Below are 21,359 nucleotides of genomic sequence, written 5' to 3'. Positions count from 1 at the left end.
GACTGGGTAAAGATGAGGCAAACAACTGTGCATTGCCACGCGTCAAGGAAGAGGGTAGGCAGGGCGGAGGGGGCTCTTTTAAAAAAGGAAAGTAAGGTATTGAGAGAAGCCTTTTAAAAGAATGACTGCAAAGCAGATCTGCTGTTTACTTACTACTGAAACTGGAGCGAGGGAGAAAGAACCATGCTCTAAACTGAGCTTCTCTTTTCATTTGTTTATATGGCATCAAATGTGTAAAGTCACAGTTGGAAGAAGATCACTTGCTGTTCTAGGCATGGAGATCCTACTTCCGTATACATTTCTTTAGACCCACTGAAGTTCATAATCATGTGTTATCAAATCACATATAAAGATCAAATCAAATACCAAAATATGTAACCAAGAGCTGCAGCCAACCGTCCTCTAAAATATTTCCATGAGCTTGATCCATGCAGCTTATAAAATATATTTATCCAGTGGTTTGTGCTTAGTAATAAATTAAAATGGGAATAAAAGAATGGAAATTATCAGTTATTAGTGCATGCTCAAACATTTCTCTTTAACATCTGGGAAGGAAAAATAGTTTGAAGTTAATAATAAAATACTGCCACATTGTCTTTTTAAATGAGGTGAAGCGTTGCTGGTTTATGATGTAAGATATACGGCACTAAATGGCTGAATTTCCAGAACTGCTAGTTCTGCAGTTTACCAGTTACACCCTTCAGAGAGTAGAAAATTTTTTCTGTACATGCTGGAGCTGCTAATTAGAATACAAAAGGCCTGAAAATCGGACAAGAATTCAAAAGTTGATGGAAATTTCGTATGTTCAGCAACTGTCAGGATTTGTGTTAAGAATAGCAAAGGTACTCACAAAATGTAGCAGATAACTCCTATACTCCACATATCTGTTTCATATCCAATAGGTTCATAGTTTATAACTTCTGGAGCCACAAACTCAGGTGTGCCAAAGAGAACTTTCAGAGAACCTGCATTTTCTGTGAAGAATGAAAGAGAAAACCATTAACTGCCACATGCAGATTTTTAAAAACAATTATTCCCCGGTAACAGGAAAACCAGTTTTGTCCTCATATTTGTGATTTTGTTAAAGATCCTTATCAGAAAAAATAAATAATACCTGAACTGGTATTTTCTTAGCTGATACATGTATAGCAATAAAGAATTATTTATTAAGCATCCTCAAGCACCCAGCACTATACAAGGCACATGATAAGAAGGTTCCTATTGCAAGGAGTTTCCACAAGACCGAGTCTAAGAAAGAGGAGAACTTTCAGTGTTTAATTCAGATTTGGATGTCCGGAAGTACAAAAGTGTTTAAGCCTCCATCACTTTAGCAGTTGCACAAGAGGACTTCAGGATTCCCGTGTTAGAAAGAAGTTGAAGTTTTCACAAATTATCTATCAAAGCTCAGGGATCTGCTCAGCGATTCTACTGTAAAGAGAAACAGTGGTGATAAAATTATAAGAAATAACTATTTTAATCCAACACATTTTTATAGTTTAAACAGGAAAGAAAATCAATACTGGGTTGCATGTCTCTGAAATTTGAAGCGGCACAGGTCCGTGGTGAAACAAGAAAAGAAGCAGATGACATGCATCTGTCAGATCACTACCTTTGTCTGTAAAACTGGCTTTAAGGCTGCTCTCAAAACCAGGCTTGCCTACAAGCATACCTGTGGAGCTCCAGAGTGGTGAAGGGGAACCACAAATGCTTAGTCATCAGCTGCCACTCCAAACTTTTATTCAGCTGGCCTGTAGCACAGGTCTCCTACATTTGGCTCTGCTTAAATACCATGTGGATGCTTTTAAAACAAGTTACAATGAAGCTACTGTTAGCAATATGAACTGAAAGAATGAGGTCACGGGACACATGAACTTGCTCTTCATTTTTCTTGTGCTCACCCACCAGTATTGCCCTACTGGAAAATAACAGGGATTAAGGTAGAATAACAGCCTGTATAGAACCTAGTACTGCCAGTTTATGCTGCCAGTGTGCAGCTATGAGTGTTATGTCTAACTTCTGATGGTAGTGTGAAACACAAGTCATTTAGATAGAACTTACTAGGCAAATCGCAATGGACTGATTTTCATGGATGCTTATTCTAAATAGGATGGGACGAAGAAGAAAAGAATTAGCAAGGTCAGGAAGGAAGGAGACTAAGGAATAGATTAGGGATTGGGGAAAAAAACCAATCCCAGAAAAAATTTTATATTCTGAAAGTGTAAAACTGTCAGGAAATAAATTGTTTCTGGCTCGAAACGGGCTTGGATTCAGGTTGAGAAACTCTTGTCCAGTCTGCACATGTGCCTGAGCAATCAGTGTTCGCCTTAAGTGAGATTCATTGCATTATGTTTATCTTTTGTGCAAGAGTAGCATCCAGATTAGGCACAGTAGAATGACATAGTGAGGAACCATCCCTCTCCCAAACAGATTACCATCTAAACAAAACAGATATGAATGGGAAGAAAACCAGATGTAACAGATTCCAATCCTGCTCCTGTTAAGGTTACAACAAGTACAGAGATTTGCAGCTCTATAATCAAGAGAAAAGCTTAAAAACCCTCAAACAACAGCAGATCAATGTTTTGAGAAGACTACAATAGAAGCTATTTGTCCACAACACTGAATCGTTACAGAATATTTTTATTTACCAGAACTTCCACTACCAAGTTTTGCAACATAAATGCTGATCCCAATACTGACTCCACACCTACAGTTACCTCCATTGAAAGCTGTTAAGTCATTTCATAAAATGTAATCATACATCTAAGTTTGTACTCTTTTGAGGTATGCAAATCCCCACTTACCAAGTGAAAATTGAAGGATATATGGGGTTAATAACTTGCTTAAGGATTGAGTAGCATGTGTGAGGCAACTTTTAAGTACTACCACAGTAACTCGCTCACAGTCGTGCCAGTTTCCCATTTTAAATGCTGTGAAACCCTTTTTGCTCTGCTCAGGTATGGTGATAGTAAATTCATTGCAGAAACCTCATTTTCACATGTTATCCCTGCTTTCAGAGACCTGTCCACGCAGAGAGTACCCATTTCTAGAGCCAGAAACAGACAGAAGAACGCCTGGGAGCAGCCCCAGGAAATCACCCAGATCGTCCCATGCAAGTTCACCAACATCAAGACCTTCTTGCCAGATGTCTGACTAGCCTTTAAAAAGGACATTCAGAAGATAGTCCACAATATCCCTACACTCACATAACCAGAGTTCTCTTAGCCCAAAAGGTAGGATCCTTTTCTTAATATCCAACCTAAACTGACATAGCCTAAAACAAAGGCTATGTCTTCTCCACAGTGGCAATGAGGAGTGAGACATCACCCTTCCTTTTCCAAGCACAAATGGGAAGCCTAAGATCCCATCTTCCTATTTGCCTTCTTTGTAAGGTCAACACCTACCTTTTTTTCCAACTGTCCTTATGAAAAATTACTGAAATTTGTCACAAAGAACCTATTTTCTAAAAGCTTCATCATGATTGTCCAAATGTCAGGCTTAGATTTTCACATCCAAGTTTGGAGGCTTTTCTCTGCACTGTGTAAACTACCACCAGCCACTGTGTATGCAAAAGGCTGGTGTATGAAATGTGCTGCCCATAGGTCAGAGAAATGTTTTTTTGAAAACACGGCATTTGAGTGCAAGCATACAGTGTGAAACAACTGATACAGCATTTTCTGTGTATGAAAGAAAAAAGAAAAGAAAAGAGTAAGACCTTTTCTATGCAATAATATGTCAAATCTTTACCCAGATGTTTACAAGCTTAGTACACAAGTAGGATCTGTGTTTGGATATCCCTTAGTTCAGATAGAAAGCTGACAAGCGAGCTGGAAACTGTTGCCGACACTGTGTATAATCAACTAATTAAAAAAAAAAATCTTTACAGTACTCAAAAACCATTCGCTTTTCTCCTCAAGAAGTTTATCTTAAACAGTTTTCTGCATGTGTTCCTCAGCACACCAAAAAAGGTCAGGAAAATATCCCACTGCAGCTTTGGTATTTCCTGACAGTGTAAGAGAACTAATTAGCTGCAGAAGATGACTGCAGAAGAGCTGATTCTAATTTCTTTAAAACTGATCAAAACACTGAATATTTAGAGGCATTAGTTTGCACTAGTTACAAAAAGTTAAAAGTAAATCTCAGAAGTTGAACTGCAAAATCAGTCACTGTTCCCTTCAGCAGTCCCTTGGTTGAGCAGTTTCTGCTCAGCCACGGTCAGGCCCGTAGTATAAGGACTCCAATCCCACATCTATCAAAGCCAAAGTGAATTTGACAGCCAATTTCAAAATTGCAAGGCTTGAAGCAACACAAGTGGAAGAACGTGCCCTCAGTGCACCACATAAGACAACCGGCAAGACAAGGGCACTTCGTGAAAAGTGGTTTTAGCAATTTCTGAAAGTAAATGAAACAGTAAAGATTGTTTTCTACTTTTGGAAAACATTTCAACCAAAATGTTACGACCATCTTCATGATTAACACAGAGCTTTTGCTTTATGGGCATGGAATGGGAGGGCACTTTCTCTTCCTAGGGAAATGCCACACACGCTGAGTTACCCAGAAAGGCAGGCTGACGAAAGAAACAGCAAATACCTATAATGTAACTTTGCAAGAATTAGCAACATATGAAGCCAAATGAATGTACAGTATTGTAAAATCAAAATTAGCATCAGTGCCCATAGCTCTCATCCTTCTACATCAAGAAAAGTTATATACAGGTTAGAGATTTACTACATATGGCATGACTGTAGCAGCTCACAAGCTGGTGTCAGCTGTGCAATATACAGTGATGCCACAAGATTGACAGAAAAATGGAAAAGCTGATGGATATGAACAGGCTACTGAAAATAGGATCTTCCTTTTGCTAATGTGGGTTTAACTGTAGTTTGAAGTCAAAAAGATAGCTGAAGAAATTTTCATAAAAAGGCCATTCTGTGATTACATTATATCTCTTGTTGATGACATCCACTCACTGTACTGTAAATGTATAGTTTTCAGGCTGACAACTGAAACGTCATGGGATGAATACATTCACACACCTCTGATAACAAAAACTTCAGCACTGGAACTTAGTTAACACTTCATCTGTTTCCTCAACAAGAACAAAATCCAGTTCATGCTCCTAGAAAACTATTGGCTCCATACTGGTAAAGGAACATAAATAGCAGCCATCTCTTTTTTTAATGAATGAAATAAATGCCTTATCTCCGAGTGCACAGTGCATCATCTAAAAATCTGAAAAGCAGATTTCTTTTCCCTTATTCATTCAACATACTATTTTTGGTTTGTTTTAGTAAAATCATATCCTTGGGTATGCAGTAGCCTGTTACTTCAGTGTCAAAAGAAGTAGGATGAGCAAGATGTAGGCAGATAACAAACCCCAAAAGGTTGTAATTCCAAACTTTACTCTTACAAAAATAATTGTTCTACTTTTTAATAAGTATTAAATATAATTTTGTTTAAAGAGGGAAGGCAAAAGATTACAACTAAGTATCTAGCTGTGGGCCACTTTATATAGAGAGTAGCAATTCTTATGAGTTGTCCCAATCAATTTAATGGCAGAAGAGCCACAAATCTCACCTCTCCCAGTATAACAAGTTCATAAAGTATTTTAGCTCCTTTTAATTCCTGGAACGATTTTTTTTTTCTCTTGTGAAAACACAAGACTGAAAAAGATCAGTGTGTGATGTTGGCATTGTTTAACACTAACAAACACAACTGGAGGGCTGCTTTTTAGAGCTGAATTAACATGGAGCAGTATGAAGACAAGAACCCTCCAAAGTCTTTGGCTTTCAAATTGCAGAGCATGTTGGAAAGCTTAGTCCAAAATGAATGCTAGGAAGCAGCTAAAACCAGCTTAGGAAGAGGAGGAGCTTGTCAAATGGAACTTCCTCCCCTCTCCCCCAATCCCATTGCATTTTTTTTTAAGTAGTGCTATTTTATTAATCATTTTGAGCATGACCAAAACACAGCTCTTTATGGAATTCCTCCCACGTTTAACATGTATGACAATATGCTGCTGTTTAGGATAAGAAATGATAAAACCACTGGGGAACTGTAAATCAAATGTAATTATCCATATCTGAAAGTCTTCTAGAACATCAACTTAAATAAAAGTTTCAAGGATTTGTAGTATTCATGAAGATGAAGGGTTTTTTTTCTATTTTTTACAGTTAGAGAGTTAGTGTTCTACAGTTTCTTGTAGCAAATGTAAGTATTTGTTAACATTACTGCTACTGTGTATTTTACCTTGTAATCTAGAGGGATACCCAGCCACAGAAAGATAGGTAGATTGTACACACTTCACTGCAAGCTCCTCTTGAAGATGAGATGCCCTACTCTCACTTTTGAATGTCTTCTTTTTCCCTTTTCTATTTTTTCCTAAAACCAGAACTATTTATAGGAAACATGTATGTTTACTCTTTATACATAAAAGAACGTAATCGTAGGTATGAATTACTGCTTGTCCTGCCCTTTCCCCCGTATCATATTGAAATAGGCAGAAAAGTCATTACCTAATCTTCTTGCAAGTCCAAAGTCAATGAGTTTGATACTTGTACCGGTCTTGTTGACACACATAATATTTTCTGGCTTCAAATCCAAGTGGACAATACCCTGCTTATGGATGTACTGAACTCCTTCTGAAATCTGCTTCATATATTTAATGCACTCTCTCTCTGTCAGTTCAAAGTCTTCATCAATGATTCGTTCAAACAGTTCTCCTCCAGAAACCCTATGAAATACAGAATAAAAGAGGACTTCTGTAGAATTTTCATTTTGGGAGTAATCAAACTATTTCCTTTACACAAATACAGATCAAGCTTGCAATAGCCACTTCAGGACGCAATCTGTGTTTTGTAATGGCATTTTCCATAGACACACAGATCACATAGGAAGAATCACCTCTTGTGTGTGGTATAAATCAATAGATTTTTTTCCATTCTGAATCTCTTTCCCACGTTAGGACTGTGAAACACTCATACTGTTATCCTAGGCAGTAGTGATGTACCTGGATTTACATCGTGCCTTTAGGATTCAACCATCTGCAGCTGGCAGTAAAGCGCGTGCCATGCGATTGTCACCCCGCTGACGCGTTTGTAACATTGCTCCGGACTCTGAGCTCATGTTTCTCACTGCTTCCTTCCCTCCCATGCTCCATCACCACACAAGTGCAGATAACATAATTTAGAAATTAAAAACCCTAAAATACATGGGGTGGGTCCCAGGAAAAGAGGACAAAACTTCTAGTAGATGAGTAAAAATTTGGGAAGAAGAGAGATTGAGAGTGACAAAGAAAGGCTGAAGAAGGAAGAATTCCAATGATATGGTTAATTGGAACGCAAAGCTCGAAGGGTAAATTACTGACCCAAGTGAGCTCAGAGGGAATTTCCTCCTTAGCTATGAGAGGGCAAGGATATAACCCACAAGTCTTTCAGTGCTGGTATTTTTAGCTGAGCCATCATCACGCTCCTTGTAGGTCAATTCCATTTTTATGCTTATTTAAGATGTGAAATAATTGGTCTTTCCAGGGTAGAATCTCCTGGATTGAACTGCTTGTGGAACTAAAGTGGGACATTTTTAACCTAGATTTAATAAAGTAAAATTTAAGTTGTGGTTTGGCTTGTTTGTTTTTTTTTAATTCTGAGGAATCACTCAACTGTTTATCTGTTTACGTTCAAAGACGGGAAATACTTTTTTTGTATGCGGTGGGTGAATGACCCATACAGAAAGGAGCAAATGGTGAAGAGCAGCTTTGCTTTTAGAAATCTGTTCTAAATTAAATGCTCCATGATCTTTATATGGTTTAATATTTTGCAGCATTCATGCTTATTGCCAAATGTAATTGCACATTTCAGTTACAGAAAGAAAACACACAACTTAAAACCAGCCTTGCAATGTTTGCAGGTTGTCAGATACATGATTATATCCCTCGTGTACTAAACTGAAATTGAAACATCTGGAGTTCTGGACACATTTGTTGCTTTGGCTATAAGATTTCAGAAAATAGATAATTAGAAATGCTACTGCAGTTTCCTATTAACATGAAAATAGTAAGAATAGCATACGCTTGACAAACTGAGAGGTTACATTTAATTATAACACGTTTGTAACATAAAGCTGATAATATGGCTAGAGCTGTTGCATAAACAGCTCTGGTAAGTTGGGGATCTAGTACTTTGCTACTTCAGTAAGACATTAACCAGTATGGAGGTGTTTATGAAAAAATCTGCATGCGAAATGTTTATATCCGGAGCACTCTGCAATTCCAAATGCTAACCATCCTATTAATAAAAAGTACCAGTTGATTTTTGACTGTTTAACACAGATAATAATGACTTACTTTTACTATAAAAGTGCCATATTTTTCAGATCCCTACAGTGAAAAAATTTCAGAAATTGTACCATTGTCTCAAGCACCGCTTTTTAGCATATTATTTGGAAATTAACTACTGTTAATATATCTGCACGCTGTTTTTACCCTGAGATCTCTACACACTCTGGTAATATCATTAGATTAAACCACAATTGCATTTACAGAATGCATATTTTTGCATTTATATCCTGAACCAAATCCAGCTTAATTTTTGCCAGGTTAGGAAGCTGAACTGAACCAATGCAGATTAGGTTCTACGCATACACAGAAGGAGAAGTATGCTTTCTTCACGCAGTCACAACTAGTTCAGAATCTAAATATCTCATTCTTTTCTTGATTCTCCTCTTTTCAGTCTTCTCTAGATGAGGTCACAGAAGCAAACATTCCTGTCTATACAGTCACAGAATATACATTTAAAAAATATTTTATTAAAAGGTTTTGGTCATGGAGGAACAGTGAGAAGAATCTACCTTGGAGTTGTCCAGGCAAATACTCACTGCATTTTAATAAATCTCCCTTCAAAACAAATAGAAAACCTTAGTGACTTTTGCCAACTTAAATCGCACCAAATGAATGGAGAAACACAGAGTTTACTGCTGAAATTTTGCATAATAATCTTAATTTTCAATACAATAATATTCTGATCTACGTCAAAATAAACTGATTATCTGAAGTATGTAAAAACTTTAAGGCACTTAGCTCCCAATGCTGAATGCCATTCACAATGTGCTACTATTTTTCAGATGTTCTTTTTTCCACTGAGATGCTTATTGTGGAACAGGTACATCGCTATATTTGAAAAGGAAATGTCTGAGATTTGCCCCTGACTTCCAGCAAAGGGTAGATGGGAGGGTTTTCAGGTAGGAGCACATCAAATTATTTGAATCCTTTTGGTGTTTTATTTCAAATGAATGATAAAAATGTCTAAATTTATTATAAATATGAAACGAAACGCTATAAAATAGTGGCATGACAAATATTAAAAGGATAAAGGACAAAGTTCAAAAAGTGATAAGAAAGATATGGGAATACAATTAAAATGGAAAATTTAGAATAGATATCAGGAAGTAAAATCCAACGGTGCTCCTCATCAATAGCTCAAATTTGAGTGGTGGGGGAGCTGCTAAATTCCAGTCACTGCTAAAATCTGGTTTAAAAGGAGACTGATGGCAAGTGAGCTTGATTTATTTGAGATTCATGCATTTAGACTCTGCTGGCAGTAAAGAGAACAGCTTGGATACTAAGAATTTTTGAAGGTATTTCCCACAACTTCTTTGATATGCAAAGAAATATTAGCCTAATAGCTAAACCAGAAATGAACCGTCAGTTGCTGTTTAACAATATGGGTGCAGATACCATGCTGGGACTGCGTCAGCTGGGTAACATGTGAGGGAGGTAGAGGCTACCTCTATGACCAACATGAGTTGCTAGAGGCTACCGAGTCATCTGACACGAAGGTGTCGCACAAGCATCTCACTGCCCAGACCTGCTCCACAGCAGGGACAGACTGCTACCGCCTGCCTGCCTGCTGCTTTAAGAACACCTGCCCCTACAGCTCTCGACACTATGGAAATTTCAGTGTGGGGGTTCAAAAGCCAGAAAAGGTGGCCACCCCAAATGAAAATCACATCCTAATTAGACTGGTTAACAAAACTACTTTAAATTTGATTGCACTTTTCTATATTTTTAAAAAGTAAAACCCCTTTGTTGGCAGGGGGGAACTAATGGAGTATAAAGCCATATGCTATTCAAAACTCTTTATACATTTCCTTGTTTTCCATTAGGTCTGCCAGCTCCCAATTCCAAGCTAAGTAGGGCTCCCTTCCCTTACCGTCATCAGCTTGCTCAACTGCTGAATCTAAAAATAAAAGCACCTTCCTGCACATAAGTACCAAGGTTGTATAATGGAGATCCAGTCTCTGAAATATGCTAGTGTAATAGTAGTTTGCACATAATCCAGGCAAGTGCAAAGCAAGCAAAATAGACGTATAGTCTTTTTTGCTTTTAACAATTTATATCCTATTCAGCAATTCCAGCCAGCAAAAAAACCACTTCTTCTTGAGGCAGACAGTGCATGAAGTAGATGTGGCAGCAGAACCGTGACTGATCTAACTTTTTGGGAAAAACGACAGCACAGTTCAGGATTTCATTTTCTTTCCAGCTGCTACTGCCAGAAGTATGGGATTCACACTAAGCAGGTGCGTTATGGATGATGTAAATGTTGATCATGTTGGTCATTATTGTTTCTGACGTCTGACCATTACTTTCCATCCCATGCTGTGCAGATTCTTTTCTTATAATGAATTCTGGTGCATGAAAATGTTCTGAACCTTTTTTTTTCCTGGAAGCAAATATCTACTATCTTTAAGTACAAAGATACCCAAGTCACAGCCCTGTGAGGTGCTTTACAGCACTGTTTTTATGGTGCTTTTCTGCTATTTCCCACAGTGATGTGGCATAAGTAGCTCAAGGCGAACAATTTCTGGGAGGTAAAAATAAATGTTGCTATCTTACTCAGCAAGAACAAGAGAGCAACATAGGCTGTCTTCAAACTCAGCTTTACTAAATTGTATAGCATTGGATGAAGAGTGCAATGACTTTCAAGTAAAGGAGAAATTCCCTTCTACAACTGCTACACGTGGGCCATCATGGAGAATCTGTGTATCAACATTAGGGGCAGATCAATTCATGTTTAATTAGTTTGTTTGGGGAAACAGTCAGTGTAACCAATCTTTCTGCATCTACTGGTCTAGGTTTAGAACATTCACTGTCTTCACCTGTGGAGATTTTCCAGACAGCACTCCCTTATAAACAAATGTTTTACAATCAGAGTATTTATGTTGTTGCAGGAAAAACACGTCAGACTAATACTTTAAGGTCTCTTAAAAATATAAAATCTGGATATGGATATAGCACTTGATGAAAACTGAAATGTTCCAAATACCTCTTGGGTCCTATAAATTTGCCTGGGTGAATTTTCTATGGGAATTCAATAATTTTGTTAGAATGTAGCTTAGATGTTTGCATTCTCAAGCATATCTTTCTGTCCTACTATCTGTTGTGCACCAACATTCAATTGTCTGCAAGAGACAACTGATCAGTTTTTAAGTGAAATTTGACACAAGGTTCTTCAATACATGTTTAGAACTGCCTAAAGAAAAAAATATTTTTTCTCCCCCTTAAACACGTTTTTGGATCTAAATGCAAGGCCAAATTGCAGCTAATTTTTTTTCTCTCCCCTCCCAAGTTGGCAATAAAAGAGTAAGCTGCAGAAAAACACCACATGTACTTGATTAAAAACCAAACAAACTAGACAATAAAGACTGTAACACATCTTCACTAGTTTTAGGAGATACAACACAGATTCACTTAACCAGTTTAAACAAGTTGGATAAATAATTGGAAAAACTTGCAAGATGTGAAAACCATCCAGGCCCTGCAGATGCTGAAGCTTTTGACAGTCCCATGTCTAGGTAAGTTGCTACTTCTGTATGCGCAATTATTTTCAACATTATTAGCTTTGTTATTGTGATCTACTTTATACTTACATTTCCAAGACCATAACGATGTTGGCTTTTTCTTCAAAGGCATCTACACATTGGACAAGTTTTGGATGATGTAGACAGTTCATGATGCTGATTTCATCCCTTATGTTTTCTTTTTCCTTAGCAGAATATGCTTTGAAAAATTTTCCTGCCCAAACTTTTCCAGTCTTCTTTTCAACAAGCCTAAAGACTTGTCCAAATTTCCCCCTGAAAATATATAACTATTTCCATAAAACGTTTTTGCAGTGTATGGGCCACCATGACTAGCAACATTTTACTAAATATTCCAGCGCAACCACTCCATTCTGAAATAGAAATGTCTTCATATCAAGTACTGTTCTGTACTGATTTTCTGCAGAGTAATCTACAAGAACTTTTGCATGAATACCGCATTTAGAGATACCCTGCTATTCCAATTAGTGAGTTTTATATAAGAGGGTTCAAAAAATGGACTCCTACGAGGCTTTATTTCATGTGACTCAAGTTTTTCTGCACACAGTTTTCTATAGGTCATACACCTCTGAAGGGACAGCAGATAGAAGGCATTTCAGATACAGGATATTGGTGAAATCAGAATCTGCATGCTAGAGGCTTCAGCACTATTATTTCACATTGCTGTATATGTACAATTCTACCTCTACGATACACTTATCAAGATTTGTTAATGGCAGCATACAGGATCCCCTGGCCTTCAGCACCACCAGCAGCACAAATTGCTGAAAGATTATCACGGCAAGCAATTCACATAACCACGAGTTTCAGCACTGAGAAACACAGCCAGGCTAATCACTGACCTTGACTGAGCAATGCTATTAATGCTCTTGGGATTATGACCGCTGTCAACAGAGATTCTAGCCCATCTGCAGGATAATCTTATTACCACTAATGGATATAATGGAAATGCAAGTACACAATGCATACCTTTTTTCAGCTAGCTTTTAGAACACTGAACAAAAAATGAATCCTCTAGCTTTATTCATTTGTGGGCTCCGTTTTCCTTTCCAGAAATGTATGTAGTGCCTATTTAAAATTGTCAATTAATAGGAATAAAGGATCTTTATGGAGTGGAGGGCAACATATGTTAAAATCTATTTTTACTGCAACAGAGGGGCCCAGCTGGAATGTTGAAAGTGCAAGACACCATCAAAGAATGAATGCACATGATCTTTATAATTGACTGCTGGCCTAGAAAACTCCATCTTCAAAAGCACAATATAGTACTTACGATCCCAGTCTTTCTTCAATATTATAGACATCTGAAACTTTTTGTTCAGTGTTGATAGTAACCGTCCGATAGTCGACGTCTGTTTCTTTCCCTTCTACAAATAAGTATTAAGGACCATGATTAAAACCTCCATAAAACATGAATTAAAAACACAGCTTTGCATTTGTCCTGATTAAAATATGAACTTCTTACCATCATCAGATAGCTCCACTTCGTCCTCTTTAAGTTCTATGATGAAAATAAAAAGACATTAATAACTTATTATATAAGATGTGGTACTTACATAAGATAGTCAAATTATTCACAGTAACATGGGCAACTGGTAGACCCTATGGCTAAGCATCAAAAAGCAGTCAGGGATTTTGTGCGTTAACTTCATAATTAAAATCACTTCACCACTTCTATGTGACTATTGACTACACAATCACAATCAGGTCACTATTTCTTAATAAATCAAGTTCATGTGTTTTGCAGTACTTGTCTATTTTACCTGCCTACTAGAAACATCAGCATACTGAATCAGTTCAAAATCATCTAATAAATAGCTTTAGGAATGCCTTAGTGAAATAGAGAATGAATCAAAAATATTAACATCAATAACAACACTTCTGGTCCAATGACAAATCCTTTTCTGTCTTTTCTATGCATTTTTTGGATTGCAAAGCCAAAAGTAAAGCAAGTTTGTACATGAAAAGATTTCCTGCAAAGCATCCAGACAAATTTTTCAGATTCAAGATAACTAGAAAATTTGGATAGCATGCACCTTCCTGAGCATAGCTGAATTTTGAAGTCATTGAGGTCCAAACGGAGCCTCAGTTCTACAGGCATAGTCAAAGGCAGGCAGAGATGCTGGCAAGCCCAGTGACATAAGACAGAGTAAAAGCTGGCCTGAGTGTCTTGATTTTAATTTTTAATTTTCATATGCATGAACTGTTAGGAGCACCGGTTTGGGTGGTGTTCCCTATGTTGCCTGCAGGTATGAGGGGAAAGGGATTGTAGCTGGAATGTTGTTATATATTACTTACACTGCTTGGGCTTGCTCCTAAGACCTGTGGCTATGACCAGTAATTTGAGAAACTGCAAAGGCAGTTGCACAGTGACCTGTACAATCCTCCCTTTAGCTGCTGAATCTGCACTTTGCCATCGTAGAGTGCAAGCCTAACCAAGCGATTTATCCCCACCGTGTCAACAGATTTATGTTATGAAACATTAATATGGTACTCTGGACGCTGTTAGGTGCTTTAGAGTATAGAGTTTTATGCAACGGATGAGAAGCAAACAACAGAAAAAAAGGGTGCAGCGTGAGCAGATAGCTGTTCTGATGCGTGGGCATCACCTTTTCACATCCAACACGTAATGCTGCGTCTGTATTCTGGTAACAAAGCCAATCAAGTAGATATAATCTATTACTAAAGCCCCACTCTTTTTCTGGATTTGCAACCCTTGTATGTCCCAGCACAGACTAGCTGGTTTACAGCCATTTACCAGAAGAGCAGGGAGGGAAGCGATCCCTCCTCACTCAGGGGTAGCTGTCCTCAGAGCTTCCTCAGCTAGAAACCACACTTGCATAGAGCACATCACATTTTCCTCCCCTTTTAAGGGCTGCATAAGGGAGCTGATCCCAACCATGCTGCCAGTAGTTAATGTCTGCCAAATACTGATTAGACAAAGAAGTCAGTTCACAGTTCTGCAGCGACACTATATTGAAGACATGAACTAGAAACATTTTGGTCCACCAGTGGAAGCCTAAATTAGATAAGCAGAACATATCTGAGCTTTGTAAGCGCAGAGTAGCTGTGCTAAAACCTTTCTCAGAAGTGAGTCAACAGTACCAAATTTTCCTCAAACATGGCAATGCCTACTTTAATCTGTTGTGACTTACAGCCTTATTTTAGTAGCTGTTTTCTTTAAATGCACAGTGAAAAGTTAGCCATGCCTTTCTTCACCAAGATTATATTGAGATTGCTAATATGCACTGGCCACCTCGGTATGAACATCAGTAATCAGTCTTTCTGGCAGCAACAGAAAATCCCTAGTTACTCAGCTAAGTGTTTACATAGATGGCAGCTTAAAGTCCTGACTTTGAGAGGTGCTGAAGACATGCATTTTCCACTGCCTTTAATTAAAGAACCAGTTATATTCACACACTTGAAAAATCACGCTTTATATGACTTGCCCTTTCTCCACGCTAGCTGAAGTATCAAGAATTGAAATCGAGAAGCCCTGGCATTGAGAGCACCAAGACAACCCACCCTCCTGCAAACAGAATACATTTTCTTTTCACTCAAGACAACTTTTTTTTTGTTGGTTTTTATATGTATCACAATGATTCATACACTTTCTAGCTTTTTTGTATTCAATCTGTGTAAGAAAACTCTCTGTCTTAAAAAGAAAAATAGCTTATTTGCTTTGGTCCAGTACAAGTACTGCTTGCTCTAGGAAAAACAAATGTAGGGAAGAGTCAGGTCCCCAACTCTAGAAGGTGTTTGTCCTGCAACTAAAGAAAGAGGGCATTCAAACACAGGGAATTTTATTAGGAAGAGCCAATACCGTCTAGCTTTCTTTCAATTTTATTGCTTCCCTTAATGTTATTTTCCCCCTTTGAAGAGAAGCTGCAGCTTGATTCAGATCAGATTTTAAATCTTTAAAATAGAGGAAAGAAATTTCTCAGAATGCATCCAGTTTAGCACTTGAAGATAAATATGATTTACTTTTGTTTGGAAATGTCTGTTAAGAGGCTTACACAGTTGTGTGATGCTGCAGCACTTTGTTATCATTTTGTCTTGCTGTGGCAATAAAAGATAACATCACAAGGATTATGTGGGACACTTAAAACTCCAAAGCCCTGCATACATAAGTAAGGAGGGAGAGATACAACACACAGTCCACTCCTCAAAGACAGGAAAAATGGCAAAATGCATTATTCCTGGTCTGGGCTTTTTGGTGTGGTATGACTGTCAAAGTCATCCTTGCGCAGTAGGTAGATGTGGGTGTGCACAAAAATATGCATTCAATATCTGTTTTTAAAAAATAATCCTGATTTTTGTGTGTGTGCGTTTAAAATTTTGGTACCAGTTTCCGAATAATTTCTAAAATGCTCCAGCTCTTCCCATTAGTCCTTTGAGAAGATCTTAAGCAAAAAATATGAGGCAAAAGATACTGAAAAATATTTTCACAAGTACATGCAACTGTAATCAAAAACCCTAAAAATATTTTTAGCACGCATAACGCTGCAAAACCAACATGCGAAGTAGGATAGCCTTGAATTCGCAAGACTGGTGTACTAGGGGCAACAGGACTGAGGTGCTCTGCCTTGCTGGGATTTGAAGCATGGGAACCACAACTAGGTATGAGAGGCTAATTCAGTTTCTGCTGCATATTCAGTGCTTGGCTAGCAGCAAGTACATTTACTTTTTCCAAAAGCAACTTTTGGGATAGGGTTTATGGCTTGTTTTTCCATGGTGTGTCCAGCATAAACTGTAGTGAATCCATGAGTATGTTTCAGGTAAGTCACCAAATGTCTGTCATTGTCCAACTGGGCATGGTCTGAAGGTGTAACTCATGTGTGAAAGGTTTCACATCCCATTACCTGTGCACTGAACTACAGAAGTCTGTCAGCCAGCACCCACACAGCAAGCCAGAAGTTGAATTATTGGTGGCTTTCACAAGGCAGGGTTTTGGGATCCCTGAAGCAAGTTTCCACACTGGATGCATGCAAAACTTACATTCTCAGACACCCACATGAAGTCTGCATAAGCATTCATCGCACAGAGGCACATGCCCAGGAGTATGTAGAGCTGCCTCACTGGGGAACTGTTAAGATATTGTTTAACTGAATGTAGATTTTTTTTTTCTCTTAAAAACTAACCTTCTTGTTTCTCTCCAACTTTTACCAGCTCGGATTCTTGACTGGGCTCACTGATGCCATACACATTAGCAGCTCGCACACGGAATTTGTATTCCCGGTCAGCCTGCAGGTCCTGCACATTGAAAGAGGTGCTGCGGCAGGTAGTGAGATCTGTCCATTTGTTATCCACTGAGTTCCAGATCTCCACAGTGTAGGACTGCACCGCGCTTCCACCATCATAAGAGGAACCGTACCACGAGAGAGTGAGGGAGGAACTCCGTATGTCTGATGCGCAAGGTGTTCCGGCAGGTGGGTCTGGTTTATCTGCGAAAACATATACACAAAGCACATTAGATGAAATCATGAAGGTAAGAGGTAGGACTTCCATTAGGGTATTACTAGCTTTAGCTAACAGCCCTTTTCTTTCCATGCCACTGCTCTGCTTCAGAGGTTTGTACTACAGCAAAAAGGAACAATTGCAGCACAGATAGACTTACCTGTAGCTAACATGGATGCCAACCCCACATGGGCCTCAGCATGGGCTGTTCAATTCCCTGGGCATCTTGCTAAGCCATGCTGAAGCCTAATGCCCTTCACAGCTATCATTACAGAAACTACTGAGACTAAAACCAGTCACAGCTATGCGTGCAAGTGCTGAAATCAAATTTCCCACAGTAGTGCAAACTGCTCCTTGGTGAACTTCCTTAGAGGTTTACCCCTGTAACAATCACCATAGCTGTGATGTTCTTTCTCCAGCTCCCTTCATCTGCTTCCATACTTCAGGGCCGCTACTAACCTTTCACAGCCTCAGAATGTGCCACTTATCTGACACTACCTGGGTATCAGAGATACCAAAACCAGTTTGTTGGTATAGAAACACAGATCTTGAAGGGTGACAACTTTGTCTGTCTATGTGCAGTTTTTGGAAACCTAGTGTACTTTTTGCTAAAAAGGAATTCAACTTAAAATATATCATTTAAATATTGAGTTTTTTTTAATCTCATGTGCATTTTGGAAATTGTTGGGGAGGTGGAAGATAGAGACTTCTGTTTTTCCTCAGTTGGAGGCTTGCTCCCGCAGTCCTTATTTGCACGAATAGAGCCAATATCACCAGAACCTGGTGTGCAGATGAGCAACCAACTATGCAAGCATCCGACACAATACAAAAACCTTGCAGTTTTATGTCTTTTTCAAAATGAAGTTTAATGATTACATAGTTATTGAAATGAATGTTATCCTAAGACAGAAAAATGTCGACTTTTTAAAAAGATACTGATGAAAAAAATAATTATGGAAGTTAAGCACTTCAAAAGACTTTAAAGGGAACAAATATCTTCCTTGGCAATAACCCTCTCAGAAGTAATCTAGCAAAACCTACAAAATAATGATGGCGTTGATGTGGATGAAGTAGCGGCCAAAGGTTGAATGAAAAATCAAAGGATGGGATAAAATGACAGAAGATGAAAAGAAAAAGATAGAAAGTGTGAGATGTTACAAACAGTGGTTACACTGGACGTGGACTGATAAAATCCTGTCCCATTTTGCTGGTTAAAAGTGATAATGGACATTACCACCTTCTCCTTAAGAAAGGCAGAGCTGGCAAACCAGCCAAAAAATACAGCCACTTTCTCGACAATAAAAACATCCAAATGCTGGGGAAAACTGCTGTTGACTTTGATCAAAGCCTTACTGTGGTAGACTGTATCAGTTATCCCTCCATACTCAAATTATCATTCCTAGGAAAATCACTGAGCAGACAGAAATTGCCACAGTTTGCCATAAACATGCCTTTAGTTCTTGGACAGAGGGACTTCTCTGACTGCTGTGGTTTTACTTATAGAGAGGGAAAATTGGGTAGTCTAATCTGATCAAGACACTGAAATGTCAGTTCACTATTTGGAAGAGTGAAAGTTCCACTGACTAATGAAAAAAACTGAAAAAACTTCTGTAATTCCTTTTAGTTCAGCTGTGATGGAAAATCCATCTCCCCGCACAACTTAAACGTATTAGGAGATATCAGGTGTTCAAGGAATGTGTGGATGAGGCATTGTGGGACATGGTTTAATGGGCATGGTGGTGTTGGTTGATGGTTGGACTTGATGATCTTACAGGTCTTTTCCAACCTTAGAGATTCTGTGATATATGAATAGAACTTTTAAGTATGAGGGAAAAGGCTGGGAGGGAGGAAGGGAGATGGGCACCATGGGCAGGCACCATGGGAGATTTGCCACTGCATTCAGCATGAGAATGCCCAGGCGGAAGAAAAAGAGACTGCCAGAATGTAGGTTATCTTTATTCATTTTGACAATACTTAAAACACCATTCCACTAGGAGTCATCATTATACAGTACATCTCTTGTTAAACACAAAAATCAGAGACCAGATGTCCTTAACCTCTGGAATGGCTTACTGCCCTGCTTAGTTGTCACATTTTACTCGCCTCGTTTTCTGGAAGAATAAAAGGGACTATTTAAACAAGCATGAATTTATGTGTGGATATCATGAATTGAATCACAGAGAGGTTAAATGATTTGTCCAAGATTAGAAAGAGAGATTGTAGCAAAGATGAGAACTGAATCTTGATCTCCTGGTGCCCAAACAGCAGCGCCCCTCTTCTGTACTAGTCCTGCCTCAACCTCCTCAGAGCTGCAAGAAGTGCAAATTCAATGCTCACACCATTCACAATAACAGAACCCTTGTACAATACTACAAAGAGCTGGTTGCGTGGCGCACATGGATTGTATGATTTTAGTCAAACAGCGGCGATAGCCGTCTTCTTTTCACTATAATTTATTGTCCATGTAGACCTTGCAGGGAATGATGCCACCTCTGTCCTCTTCAAAACCTGTACAGAAGAAGTATATTCTGTGTCTTGTTTTCCTCCTATATAATCATCATTGCATCATCTCAAGATGCAGATAGAAGAACTTGGATAAGTAACAGCTGACTTATCCTAAATCCAAACAGAACAGAGCAGTTGCTGATAGCAAGAGGAAAATACTTTGAAGAAAAAGCTAAGCCAGTAGTCTATCACCTTACAGAGGCATCTGTTCGGGTTTGTCAAAGTAGTGCAGATTCTCTGACATCTGCTATGCACACAGCTAAATGTGGACAGTATGTGTTTGTTTTTTTTTAAAAAAAAAAGTGTTAGCTTGCTCTAACACTTTGCACTAAATTTTACATCAAAGGAGGAAAAAATGCGTATGCTTCAGTCTTTGCAAAGCACAGCAGCCTGCTTCCCATACAGGACATGAAAATACAGTCTCTCTTTGCTGACTTTCAACACACTTCTGTTTCCAAATGAAACTCTGGGCATGATTTATCAGTGGCGTAGGCCACAGTTACCTTAGTGACCTCTCTTTCCATGACTCACCTAGATAACAGCAATTCATTTGGCCAGCATAGTTTACAGAAGCAAGGCTTAGATATGTGAGCACTGGAGAGAAAATATTCATGGCCAATGGGACATCAGTAGTAAAGAAAATGCTACATGGCTTTAGCCTAATATCTGCCAGCCCTGGGAATATTTATACTTTCCTAATAAATTTTTCCCAGTAGGCAAAGATGAAAACCTGCAACCCCAGCTGGACTCTCTTGAGCCAGCAAGATGCACGTTTTTGTTTGAAGTCTACCATGTGCCGTTGCTTGCAGATCTGCTCAATGTATAAATACTAGGGTAGTAGCTGCTATGGGAGATCATAAACAAGAATGTAAGCCTAATCTTTGCTCTTTCTTAATATGACAGATGTATATGTACCATTTTATCATGCTTAAAAATTATTTGATATCAGACTGGATGGTATTCTACAGCTCTGCACATTCAGAGAATTTGCAGATGGTTTCTCCATGTGTCTGTTTTGTTTCTCAACAGTTTATTCTATGGGGATTTTAAAGGTTACCCTTTATTCATCTGTCTGTATTGAAAGTTGGAATATTTTGCCAAACTACATTCCTTTCTGAAATATGAAATCTCCATCAGCACAATTAACTGCTTCCAATAAAAATATCCAGTGGGTTGAGGAGGGGTGTGGAAGTCAAGCACAATTCTCTATTTTGTCCTTCTGTTTTAGTGTTTAGTATACTATTAATGTCCTTGAACTGCCCATCTTCAGTATTTCATTTGCATGTCATGTGCAGTCTTTTACACACACAGACATACTTCATACTTAGGCTTATATTATGAGGGCTTTACATAGGCTTCATTGGACCACAATTTTGTTCTTCCTGTTCTGGACCAAACCATAGCCACAAGCCAACATGTGAACTAGAAGGAAGGGAGTGCATCCAAAAGTACACTGCTCCTTGTGAACATTTCTGTAGGGGAAGCAATGAATTTAAAATATCAAGCTGTAACTTCAGTTTCACTATTAC

At 38.5% G+C, this 21,359-nt stretch overlaps 1 protein-coding gene across 1 annotated transcript in view; it reads right to left on the bottom strand.

The window, feature by feature from the left end:
• MYLK (myosin light chain kinase) overlaps positions 1–21,359 on the bottom strand; it is a 155,734-nt gene that overhangs the window by 14,602 nt on the left and 119,773 nt on the right. The window contains exons 21-26 of the mRNA XM_059820604.1: positions 17,010–17,312; positions 13,334–13,369; positions 13,142–13,235; positions 11,920–12,123; positions 6,513–6,730; positions 851–974 (exon numbers count right to left, since the gene is read on the bottom strand). Coding sequence (XP_059676587.1) covers positions 851–974; positions 6,513–6,730; positions 11,920–12,123; positions 13,142–13,235; positions 13,334–13,369; positions 17,010–17,312 — 979 coding nt within the window. The remainder of the gene's footprint in view (positions 1–850; positions 975–6,512; positions 6,731–11,919; positions 12,124–13,141; positions 13,236–13,333; positions 13,370–17,009; positions 17,313–21,359) is intronic.

This window comes from Gavia stellata, chromosome 8 (genome assembly GCF_030936135.1).
Source record: "Gavia stellata isolate bGavSte3 chromosome 8, bGavSte3.hap2, whole genome shotgun sequence".
Taxonomy (NCBI): Eukaryota; Metazoa; Chordata; class Aves; order Gaviiformes; family Gaviidae; genus Gavia; species Gavia stellata.
This window is presented reverse-complemented; position numbering and strand designations above follow the sequence as displayed.